This window comes from Anoplopoma fimbria, chromosome 9 (assembly GCF_027596085.1).
Source record: "Anoplopoma fimbria isolate UVic2021 breed Golden Eagle Sablefish chromosome 9, Afim_UVic_2022, whole genome shotgun sequence".
Taxonomy (NCBI): Eukaryota; Metazoa; Chordata; class Actinopteri; order Perciformes; family Anoplopomatidae; genus Anoplopoma; species Anoplopoma fimbria.
The window spans coordinates 19,917,721-19,930,753 of NC_072457.1; the positions used below are offsets into that span (position 1 = coordinate 19,917,721).

General features: G+C 40.7%; 1 protein-coding gene across 3 annotated transcripts; it reads left to right on the forward strand.

Annotated features, from left to right (window-relative positions):
* The first annotated feature begins 531 nt into the window (after window positions 1–531).
* fam114a1 (family with sequence similarity 114 member A1) lies at window positions 532–11,930 on the forward strand. Of its 3 annotated transcripts, none has more exons than XM_054604406.1 (13): window positions 532–660; window positions 2,184–2,507; window positions 3,281–3,365; window positions 3,454–3,689; window positions 4,702–4,836; window positions 5,022–5,174; window positions 5,251–5,413; window positions 7,987–8,072; window positions 9,450–9,674; window positions 9,891–10,030; window positions 10,145–10,217; window positions 11,117–11,170; window positions 11,799–11,930. In XM_054604406.1, the coding sequence occupies exons 2-13, from the start codon at window positions 2,190–2,192 to the stop codon at window positions 11,922–11,924; spliced, it is 1,794 nt and encodes a 597-aa protein (XP_054460381.1). In that variant the 5' UTR covers window positions 532–660; window positions 2,184–2,189; the 3' UTR covers window positions 11,925–11,930. The 3 variants fall into 3 exon arrangements, with proteins under 3 accessions (XP_054460381.1, XP_054460379.1, XP_054460380.1); XM_054604404.1 differs by having other exon boundaries at window positions 572–660; window positions 5,251–5,452; XM_054604405.1 differs by lacking the exon at window positions 532–660 and adding an exon at window positions 693–791 and having other exon boundaries at window positions 5,251–5,452.
* The last annotated feature ends 1,103 nt before the right edge of the window (window positions 11,931–13,033 follow it).

Genomic DNA, 13,033 nt, shown 5'->3' on the forward strand with positions numbered 1-13,033 from the left:
CTTTTTTGAACTTTCACAACATTCCACATTGGTGTGTTTTTAAATGGTTGTTTTGTTTCATTGCATGCTAAAACGCTTATTGTTAAGCTTTTCGCATCTATGCGCAGCGACGAAGAGACAATTTAACTGTATTTTCTACTCAAATATAAGTGTCCAGGCGAAGCAAGATGATTCCCTCCTACCCACTTCCTTCTTCGTTTACAACCTGAACGCCTTCCAGCGTCTTTTCTCATATGAGCCGCTAGCGTCACGTGCAGCACATTTACAAAGCAGCACGAGCAACACGGACGACTATCCATTAATGGGGGCAAAAAAAAGAGGGAACTTTTTCATTATCAGACCCTAAGAAGTGTTTTAAGTCCTATTTCAGCGTGTAAAGCCCAAGAAACAGCACGCAACAACACTGGTAATAATGTGGCTGTTTCTGCATAGCATTGACTTATATTAACTTGTGTATGCACTGGCTTATTATCAAGTTGAATTAAGCCAGTTGTTGGCTTTAGTTATTCGCCCAGACGCTTGTGGCGGCTGTGCGAGAGGACGGACGACACAGGAGGCTACAGACAGGGCACCATCTCGTCCGCTATATACTCCTCGCTGCGGTCGTCCACCGGCCTGCCGACGTGGCGGGGCGGAAGACGAGCCGCTGGCACCACACGGGTGAGCTGCACTGTCACTTTCACCAAAACACAACTGTCTTTGAGCTTTATAACTTTCCTTTGCCCGAAACAACCCGCAAAGTGGCAACAAACCCGGCGATCGAGTTTAATTCATCAGTTTCACTGTTGCAAGTGTGTTTTTAATGAGTTTATCACACGTCTAGGAGACTCTGAACATTAGAATAATAGACTAATTGTCATGTTGGCTTTGAAACAGAACAGTGGTCTTTGTTGAGCTTTACGTCGGTATGCATGCTGTCATTGTGTCATATTGTGGTCAGGTCGTGTTAAGAAGAAGCAGAAGAGACTGTGGTGTATTGATGTCATCAACACAGAATTATTGTTTTGATAGGATCAGTTTGAGTTACTAGTAATACCACACAATTTATAAAGCTGTTTTATCAGTTTATGGATTAAATTGTCAGTTTATGGATTAAATTGTCAGTTTATGGATTAAATATTACATTTAAATTCCAGATTTAAAAAAAAAAAAAATACAATATTGTCAAGCTATACTTATTATGTCTTGTTTTGCAGCCTGTAGTCTGTGTTTTTTTTTTTTGAATTGACAAATGTATGTTGTCATTGTGAACCGGGTGATCTACATACAGTTTGTGAGAGATGTGAACATTGTGTAAAATGACATTTTGCTGCCGGAAAACAAAGTTCAGTGTTTGAAAACACGGGGATGACAGTTATCATGTGGACGCCGTGTTCTGCATGTGACCACCAGGTGGTAGTGTGGAGCCACGAAGCGGTAATCAATCATTGCAATGTTCTCCACTGCTTATTTTGGCTTCAAACATCTCGCATAGCATGCATAGAGCATCACATCATTAATCAGAACAGTTGTATATGTTCACCGTTTAATTTTAGTTGTTGTAACATATGCAACAATGATGCAAGACTTCCTTTAGAAAACTAGGAGTTTATTTAAATTGATTTAATGATCTGCTTGTTTTGAGCCTTTGAACCTTGTGCTCATATAGGAGGTTTAATGTGCACATGTGATGAGGTGTTTTTGCAGTTTGTATGCAAGCATGACATTTTATGTGAAAAAGTTAAGAATTTAGCAACCGCTAAGTTTGGCTCTTTGCATATTGAAATTGGTGCTAATGACTAGATGATTATTCAATTGATCAAAACACAGAAAACTATTTTGATAATCAATGAAGTCAGTTATTGAGAAAAAACTAAAGTCAAACATTCTCTATTCCCAGCTTCGCCGATGTGAACATCTGGTAGTTCTTCCCTCTGTTTTAAATCACTGCAAACAACATTGGGTCTTTTTGGGGTGATGGTTGAACAAAACAAGACACTTAAAGGCATCTTATTGTGACAGGCCGCAAAGAAAAAATATTGTCAGGTTATTCTATAGTGGAAGTAATAATCAGATGCAGCAATTATTGGAATTTTGTGAAAATTAAGCCAAAGTATGTTTATGTGTTGTGGATGTAGGCAGTGTTTGGTTGCAGGATACAAAGATTAATAAAGAACTAAAATCAAAGATCTCGTCTCTTCCAGATCACCATGTCCCATCCCGACGCAGAACCCTCCGCTGACCTCCCCCCTCACACCGACCCTGGCCCCTGTCAGGATGTCCCAGCAGCCTTTGCGCCACCTCCAGCTCCCCTGCAGCCGCCTTTGATCCCTGAGAGTGTTGACTTCCCACAGCCCACCACAGAGGACACCGTTAAAGAGGACACCGTTAAAGAGGACACCGGCAAAGAGGACGCCTCGGAGGGTCCAACTGACCAACCGGAGCCAGCTGCCGAGGGTCAGGTGATCATATGTGACCAACCGGTGAGCCTGGAGCCGGAGCCAGAGGCTGCAGAGGAGGATGTGGAGGTTTGTTGCACCGGTTTCTTGACGTACTGTTCTAACTATGGCCTGTCCAAGTCTGGATTTATGAGAACAGTTCTGATGTTGATATTTGAGAGTTTGGAAATGGGATTATTATAATTGTTCGATATCAGGTTTTTTTTAAATATATGTTTTATATAAACAAACATTTTTGATAAGAACCCCTTAAATCAGCGTATTTTTAAAAATTAATTGATACCAATTTTTCTGCAATAACATCAACCGATACTTCAGCCCCAGCGATTTATCAGCCTTTAGTCCATGTTCCACTGAGCAGAATTAGCTTCATTCATTGACTTCACTTTGATTAAAATGACCGGATCTGTCCATTAATTATTTTATTGGCACAGAAATAAATGAGCAACTATTTTGATGATTGTTTATATAGTTATTCAGGCAAAAATGACAGAAATCTTCTCTGAAAAGTACTTTTGTCAACACCGGTTGTTTTGAAATGTGCTCTCCAGATACATTAGACGTGACTTGTTTTAGCTTCTCAGTTTATTTGCTCTTATTAGGTGATAGTAAGAGTTTAGTATCTTTAGATTTTGGACTGCTGATTATTCAAATGAATTGTCACCTGGAGCTGTTTCCCTATTTTCTGAAATTTTATAGACATAACGGTTAATCCATCATGAAATATTTATTATAAGTTAGTTGCAGCTTGATTGTCTTCAATCAGTTCTATAAAACAATGCAGAAAAAGGTAATGTTTTCTAACACGTACTGTGTGTGTGTGTGTGTGTGTGTGTGTGAAGAGCTCACCTCAGGAGAAAGATAAAGGTTGGGGAGGTTGGAGTTCATGGGGAAAATCTCTCCTGAGCAGCGCCTCCTCCACAATGGGTACGTTATTTTCTTTATTTCCTCTTTCTTCGTTACCCTTCACACTCTCTCCCCCTTTATAGTCTTCACCTGATGTGTCCTTGTTCAGGTCAGAGCCTGACCTCAGTTAAAACCAAGGCAGGAGAAGCTCTGCGTCTCCACAGGACCTCAGTGGGAGAGGAGGTGCATGAGGAGGAGGGAGCAGAGGAGGAGGGGGAGGAGAAGAAAGAGGGAGGAGGTGAAAGTGAGGAGACGGAGCTGTCCAGCTCTGGGGAGACTCCTGTGAACGCTGCAGCTTCTGGCAGGGGCGTCTTCTCTACGATCACACACGCCGTGCAGAACACAGTGAGTCCACACACACACACACACACACACACACACACACACACACACACACACACACACACACACACACACACACACACACACACACACACACACACACACAAAAGCTGAAAAGAATCATGTGACAGAAACCTGCCTGTGAAGATAAACTCACTGATTTCAGATGCAAACCTGCCTGGTTGATGCAGATTTTCTGCATTGTTTTGAGATATTGACAGTTTATGAATTACTGATTAGAATTTCTAGCAGGTCAAAAGTCTATAAAGACTATAAAGACATATACTGATTTGATAAAACACATCAAAAGTCCAAATACTGATTTAGTGTATCATAATCTTGATTTAGAATTAAAAAAAAAATCCTGTCTCATTTTCAGTTTTCAATGACACGATTTTTTATTTAATAGTTTGACTTGGTCAAAATTATGACTTGGTATCTTTATATTTGGATTTTTTATTTTATTTTTTTCATATCAATCCTTATTTGTGACTTTAAGTGAATTTTGCTTTGGTATATACTCATTTTGACTTAGTAAGGCAGAATTTTGACTTCTTCTTATTTACCCTGAGCATTTATTTTTTGTTGTTTTCATACGCTCCTTTTTTCTTTTTTTGCATCAATTTCTTCTAATTTTACCGGCAAAAACCGGCCTCCATAGTCTGCATGAGGAGTAGCTTAAAGATGCTCCTCAATATTGTTATGTGTGCTGCAGTGAAGCGCCAGCAGGGGTTGCTATTAGCAACACAATGGAGTCCCTATGGTTATCGAAAAAAATTGTCAAATAGTATGTCAACATTTTGAGATAAATGTCAAAATGTTCTTTCTATTTTTACCGTACCATGATGTTTACTAAGGCGATAGTTAGTCATTATTTCATGGTATGATTTTGCATCATTGTCTTATAATTTTATCCTGCTAAGTCCAAATTTAGACTTATCATTTTCATTTATCTTATTTATTATTTTAGAATAATGTCCTGTCCCTGTCTCTCCCTCCGTGTGTGTCTCTTTAGGGTAAGTCGGTGATCAGTGGCGGTTTAGACGCCTTGGAGTTCATTGGAAAGAAGACCATGAATGTCCTGGCTGAGAGTGACCCGGGTTTCAGAAAGACCAAGACCCTGATGCAGAAGACCGTATCTCTAAGTCAGGCATGTGGACACACAGTCAGAGCTCACACACACACATACAGACACATCTCCTCCTGTCAGATCAATAATGTATGTGTCAGCTTCTGCGCGGACGGAATGGTTCTGTGGAAATCCACATCGTGTCACTTCTCTAAAGCGACCGCTCTGCGGCGGTGTTATATGAAGGCTTCTCTTTGATTTCTCAGATGTTAAAGGAAGCCAAAGAGAAAGAGCGAGCCCGTCTGGGCAACCAGCCAATCAGTGCACCCACAGCTCACTACGGCATTCTGTTTGACGACTACCAGGGCCTGCCTCACCTCGAGGCCCTGGAGATCCTGTCCAATGAGAGCGAGGCCAAGGTAAGGCACACGCAGTCTGAGGAATACTTTCAGAACCAGTCCTTTTGAGAGTACTAAGCTCTACATCTGCTCCTAGGTCCAAGCCTACCTCTCCTCCCTGGTGGAAGAGGAGCAGGATGAGGTGAAGAAGGAGCTGATTTTCATTAAGGACATCTTCATCAAGCGAGAGGAAGAGGGAAAAGAAGAAGAACAAGAAGAAGGAGAAGGAGAAGGAGAAGGAGGACAGACCAAGGATAACGGTGATCTAAGTTCCCACGTACACTGTTCTACCCCCCTATGTGAGTGACCCGAACCAGCCGCCGGACCTGCTGGAGGTAGAGGCGGTCCCTGAGCACTGACCCAGGATCAGACGGCCTTATTCACAAACTCAGGCTGCCCTAACAGTAGATCAGATGGTCCGGAACAGAACTGATGACTTAAATTTGGTTGAATTTTTCCATTTACTCTTTTAGTTCAGTATTTCATTAGAAATTCCATATCAGCCCCTTTGCATTCATCAGCGCTAAATCGCATTCCCGTAATATTTTTATCCAACCATTTTCCAAAGCGTATGAAGAGTCTTTAAATCCTTTTTATACCTTCCAGGCCTCCAGTCTTATCAAGTCTAACAGTCAGCACTATCCATCACAATTAATACTTATATTTGCTTTATATCCAAGCAAGGCTCTAATCACATGCTACTCCCGCTGTGAGGAGAGACTTCTTGGTGCATTCAGGGCCGAGAGTTAAAGGAACAGTGTGTAGCATTTAAAGAGATCATTTATTTTTCCTTTTTTGCCGTCATGCTTCTACAGTAGCCCAGAAGAGACAAACCAAACGCTTGCTCTAGGGCCACCATAGTCCTCCATTTCACTTGGTTGCATTTTGTAACTTCACCGCTAGATGGCGCCAAATACAACCCACTGCACCTTTTAAGAGTCATGAAGATCAGTTACTAGTCATGTGGAGTTTGAAAGAAGCAGGCGTTTAACAATAGGGGATGGTCTTAATGAAAGAGTTGCATTATGGAAAGTGAAGGATTTAGCGTTTTTATAGTTTTTTTTTCTGAGCTTGACCCATACTAGAGACTAAAGGTTAGGATATTTTGGCATCTGCTGATTCGTTTTTAAAAATCTGTGCCTCATAAGTCCCCCTAATGCTGGGTGGAACAATACTGAATTGCTAGACTACCTCTATTAATGCAAAAAGCTGATGACACACATCTGTATTATGCAAGAGGCTTTTGTTAGGCCCTCAGGAGAAAGATGACGAGATGCTGACTGGCTTCATCTGCAATTATTAGGATGAACATTACACAGGAACATGGAGGCCACAGCAAACAGCAAGACACGAGAGAACTGTTAATTTTACGGTTGGCAAACAGACCACCGATCTTTTTAGCAGCAGAGAAAACCAAACCATCCCCCAAAACCACAAATAAATATATAAATTTATATTTCATATCAAGCATGTTAAATAAAAAACTTAGTACAGAGTTGATGAATAAAATATTATTATTGCAACTAAATAAGTGAATCAGAAATAATAAAATCCAAATTTGAGATAAGGTACAAATTTAAAGACCCTCCCCAGCTCACCTTAAAGGGCAAATCCGCCACCTTTTATGTGGATGTCCAATCAGTGTTGATGGTAAATGTAGTCAATTAAAGCAATCATTTCGTGTGCCGTATTGAAAGAGAAAGTTGAATCCTCCTGCTCGCGGATCCGTGCCACTAGTGCCTACATGTACCAGGATGCATTGTGTGCAACCTCAGCCTCTCTCCGCTGCTGTCGGCCTCTGGCTTGAATAAATACGGCAGAATATCCGAGTCAGCCAAAACATGTCAAATGTATCCATAACATCGTCTGCATTCATATTTTCTGAGTGCCATTTTACCGTTGGAAAATAAGCCAGTTTGCCATTAAAGTAAAAACAACAGGGAGGTTCTGTTTTTGAGCGCCATCTAGAGCATGCGTTCCCCCTGGATACCCAGAGGAGGAGACTAGAAGTCCAGGCCTGTAGTGCCTCCTCGCATCCAACTGTGTCAAAGGTCAGGAACAGAGCAGCAGCCCTGCAGCCAGTAGGGATTCAGTTTCCTGCTTTCAGCACTTTTAAAGACCCTGTGTCAGTTTCTCACAAAAATCGACAGTGTTTTCTCAAATGATATTCAATGTCAACATACAGAAATTACTTTTTTTATTTGCAAAAGCTTAGAAAACTGTGGAGCCTCACAGGAACTGGTGTTGGAGGCGTTTTGTTTCCAAACCATTGTCTCTGTTTAAAGTAGAATGTGATATGCGCAAGTGAAATTTAGCGTTGAGGGGATGTCATGCGTTATTTAATTTTTTTATTATTGTTTTATTATCATACCTCACCAGCCGCTTGTTGCTTGTAAACTTCTGCCGTGCGACAGGTGCCCTCAGAGCTCAAAGCAGACTGCCGTCCCTTCACCTGGAGGGCTCTCACACGGGGCCCGATCCGGTGTTGTTGGTGTTCAGGGGCCGCCGACACGTTCACATCACAGACTCAAAATTGACAGAAACTACATGATGAAGACATACAATCTGCATGTGTGCCGAGCACAGTGAGATCTAATAGTGATTTATAAACGGGAGTATGAATTAATCTGGCAAAAAAACAAGAATATTATCTCTGTGATCTCAGCATGGGGGAAATCATTGCACGTGGAACAAATCTGCTCTCATCCCACAGTTTATGCATCTGTGGCTTTAACACATGCTTCAGTGCAAAGCGGAGAATCCTGACATGACAAACGTGTGTGTATGTGTGTGTGTGTGTGTTTCTGTGTGTTTCTGTGTGTTTCTGTGCCAGCGGCTGACGGCGAGGAGTTTGTGAGCGTTCTCACTGAGCTGCTGTTCGAGCTTCATGTTGCTGCAACGCCGGATAAACTCAACAAGGTGAGTCAGCCAAAAAAAAAAAAAAACACCTACACACAGCAGGAGAACTCTGAGGTTTGTTCGCCAGCAGCACAGACATGTTATTTGAGATTTCCCTTTTAAGGATAGGTTTAGGGTTTTTTCATTCTCATATGCACATCTAAGGATTTATCGTTCCTGTTCTGCCTACAGCTCATGAAGCCAATCCCTTCATAGTGTGACTCAGCAGTTTCAGTTTCTTCTAAACAAACACCAGCTGTGCTTCTCATCATAGAACATCACATGCATTTCCTTCCTCATAAAGCTTGAAAATGCAGTATCATCCAATAAAAAAAAAATAAAAAATATATAATTTTATTTTATTTTTTATTTATATATTATTATTATATTATATATATATATATATATATATATATATATATATATATATATATATATATATATATATATATATATATATATATATATATATATATAATATGTTTGCATCCATTGTTTGCATCCATGTGTACTTCTTCTCCACTGCCTTTGCTGGCACATTGCAATGCTTTCTTTTGTTCATGTATCCGACCACATGATATAAGCAACGACCAGCAACACACTCACAAGATAGAAACGGAAAACAAAATCATGAAAAACTCTGAAAATTAAATTAAGAAAACTACTTTCTTAGTTTACTTGTTATAAATAAAGCATAAATGAACGTAATCTTCCGTTCGTCTTTATGTAGAACACCTCTCTATCTTTATAAAATAAAAATAAAACAAGATTGCAGAGTGAGTTCTGTCAGTATTGTCATTACTGAATTCAGATAACCTATTAAGCCTCTGGGATTTTAAGTACTCATGCTCCCGATGTGCATTCAAATTGGGTTCGTTTATTCTTTTTTTACAGCTCCTGTCCTTTCTTTATTTAACTAGCAGGAAAACAGAATGCTGCGAAAGGGCATTCTGGGAAATGTAACAAAACACTGAAAGCCAATCAGAACACACCATATTCCATTAACCCTCGTAATAAACTCTCACCTTAACTTGAAATGACTCTAAACAAATCCTTTTCAGGGGGATTATTCCCGTTTTAATTGGATATTTGGTCCACCACACACACACACACACACACACACACACACACACACACACACACACACACACACACACACACACACACACACACACACACACACACACACACACAGTAATTCTTAACATCCACTCTCTTCTGCTGCAGTCTTAGACCTAATATAAAAGTTATCACCTTTTGAAGTCCTTCTGCATATTCAAATTCACATATATAGAACCCACATTAGCATATAATCGTGGTTATGCATCTGATTAGCGTACATCAGTATGGCGATCCCTCGCCACGCCGAGCTGATGGGTGGTAATTATGCATCTCCAGGCTCGGATGAGGGCCCATGATTGGGTGAACGAGGTGGAACAGCCTGTCTCTGCGGAGACTGTTGACGGGGAAACGCACGACCAGCCGGCAGGAGAGGCCCCACCTGGAGAGAAGGAAAAGGAGGAGATGAAGAAGAAGGATGGGGAGGAGCAGCAGGGGGAGGAGGGGAAGGGAGGAGAGGAGGAGGAGAGGAAGGAGGAAGAGAACGACCCCAGATCCGTAGAGGTGAGGTCGACTCAGCCGTGTTATGAAACTCAATTGCCACTTTTTTATTCTTTTAATTCTGCTGTCACAGACTGATTGGATTTGATACAGTTACTCTATGTGTGTGTGTGTGTGTGTGTGTGTGTGTGTGTGTGTGTGTGTGTGTGTGTGTGTGTGTGTGTGTGTGTGTGTGTGTGTGTGTGTGTGTGTGTGCGTGCGTGCGTGTGTGTGTTCTAGGCCGTCTACCTGTCATCAGTAAGCAGTCTGGCAGAAGTGACGGCTCGCAGCATCGAGCAGCTCCACAAGGTGGCAGAGCTCATCCTCCACGGTCAGGACCTGGAGAAACCAGCCAGAGACCAGGCTCACATCCTCACCAGGTCTGTGTGTTGTGTGTGTGTGTGTGTTTGTGTGTGTGTGTGTGTGTGTGTGTGTGTGTGTGTGTTTTAGAGAGAGAGACAGAGAGACTTGCTAAAACCTACGTTTTTTTCCAGGTTGACATGTGCCATGTGTAAGGAGGTGGAGTGTTTGGCAAAGAAGTTCTCTGACACACTGCTTCTTGTTGGGGTAAGTGATAGTGATTTGTGTGTGTGTGTGTGTGTGTGTGTGTGTGTGTGTGTGTGTGTGTGTGTGTGTGTGTGTGTGTGTGTGTGTGTGTGTGTGTGTGTGTGTGTGTGTGTGTGTGTGTGTGTGTGTGTGTGTGTGTGTGTGTGTGTGTGAGAGAATAGAGGAGTGTTAAAGGATGTTGTTGGTGTTATTCCATTTTTTTCTCACTGTCAAAATGTCCTGTAAAAAGTCCCCAAAAAACGAACATATCCATTGGGTCCTAATGAACTCACAAATTAAAAAAAAGGTTACATTTAAAAGAAAACGGTTTCCTATCACAGCTGGGCACTGTAGGTTTGAGAAACCGTCCCCCAAGGAGGAAAGCATTTTATCATTTTTATCATTTCAGCCACAGATTAATAAACATTTATTGTTCTAGTGAGTATTTACAGCTGCAGGAAGGCGTGTTTCTGGGAAGGATGGACATGTTAACATGTTCAGGGCAATAAGAGTAATAAAAGTTTCTGTGTGAAAGTCCCATCATCCATCTCTAGTATCCTGACAAAAATACACATCGCTTTTGTACTTGCATATATAAATATATATAGGCTGTGTTTTTCTATTTAAATAAAAGGGATTCACATTTCATCCTCTGTTACTTGAACACCTGGTTGGCTGGTGAAGTGGCGACAGCATACTCTTCCATGGTAATGAGGGAAAATGCCACTCATTGAAACGGTGTGGCCCCTCTGTGTTTTGAAGAGTTTTTGGAATCACACTTGTCAGCAGTTTTTCTTTTCCTACAATTTGTCGACACTAGGGAAGATCTAAGCTTCAGCCAGCCTCATCCTTTAATGTTTTTGTCTTTGTCGTTCTTTTGCTCACTGTGCTACTTCCTGTCCCTCCCCTCTCTCTCACAGGGCCAGAGGAAAGCAGAGAGGTTGAATCCGCTGGTAGATAATGTGCTGTTAGAGGTGAGACACACTGGCTTGTCCTCAGGTTATCCTGATTTGAATCAAGTGATTAATGGCGTGGCAGTCTCGGCGTGTTGATGGCTCCTAGAAGCGCGTTATTAATTATTGCAGCTGATGTGATAGTTCATGTTTAATTAGTAAATGGGGAATAAGGTGAGACCGTCGCAAGATGTTTAAAGATGCATTTATGAAATAAGAATCTGTGTGGTTGGCAGGATGTTCAGAGTAAATTCTGAAGTCATGTAAGCCTCAGACAAATATCCTCCACTATCAATTACCACTGATCAATTACAGTATACCTCAGTTTCTTACTGTGTATTTTTAAATACACCTTTTAAAATATTCCCTACACCTGTTCTTAAAAAAAGTCAAATTGTTGTATTGGAAGTTTTGAAAATTAAAATAACTTTATTTATCTAGCACCTTTTTAAAAAAGCAGATTTCACAAAGTGTTTTGATGGACAAAGTAAAGCAGAAGCAAATCAGAAAGCCAAACAGTGAGGCCAAACAAAAGCGAGACAAAACTAAAGTCCAATTCAAACACAGATCAAACGGAACTACACATAAAACAAATCAATACAATGAATATGAATATCGTTCATGATGTTCATGTTTCTCCTCTCTGCAGGGCTCCAACAGTACCAACTACATCGAGAATGCTCTTCAGCTGCTGCTGCCCGTCCTGCAGATCTCCCACATCCAAAGCCAGCACTGTCGCTCCACCACAGAACCAGCAGCAGAGACGCAGCACTAACACACACACACACACACACACACACACACACACACACACACACACACACACACACACACACACACACACACACATACACACTTACACACTACTTGCTCACTCGCTTGTCTTAATGTATCTATTGTTGTACAGAAAACTATAGAGAACAGATTATTGAAGATGAAGTGCTTAAATCTACAGCCAGTGCCATAGCAACAGGCAGAAGAAGTTTCATATATATATAAATATACTTAATATAATCCTTAAGATTTAACCAATAGAAACGTGTAGAAATGACCGACATGCAGGCTGTATGTGTGACTCTTCCACGTTGTATCTCTGATTGTTATTTTGCTTTGAGGAATCAAACAGTTTCTAGAGCTGTGACTCATTCTATCCGACTAAACAGCGATGTTTCTGCAATGTGTCCAAAAGCTGAACCAAAAATGACTGACTGTGTTGAAGGGACTCTACATTAATGTATATTAAGCTGACTTTGCACTCCTTATGGTCCTCTATTATTTTCAACACTGGTGAAATATATCTGTGTGGCTAAAAGGCTTTAATTTGGTTTGAGACGCAATGCCAGTATTTGGGATTATACACTACAATTTTTTGCTTTTTTTCTTATGTTAAATTATATGTAGACACACTACTATAGCTATCACTATCATTCAGTTAGATTTGACGGGAAAATCCTCTTCATTTTTTGAGTGGCAAAATATTCAAAAGTTCTCCTTGTCCCTTGTTATATTATTGACATTGAAGATAATATTTGATAATTCATCTCTAATTTTGTTTTGATGTGCTGCTACGTTTAACAAGCATTGTTCGACATTTTTGGGGAAATTTGCTTGTTCGCTTCCTTGCCGATAGTTCTTTGAGAAGAAAGAAGCAAGAAGGAAAATGTGTTCCTCAAAATGTTGTACTATGTCTTTAATAACAAAATGACATGTCATGCCCTCTGTTGGATCCCAATCCCAACACCTTGAAGAAGGCATTAGTGGAAACATTTAATAAAGGCTTTTAATACCGTTGTTGATAGATTTTCACACTTCTTTCTCCCCAGTTGTATGTTATCTCATTTTTTTTCCCACATTACTATTTTCTCCCTTTCCTTCGATCACATG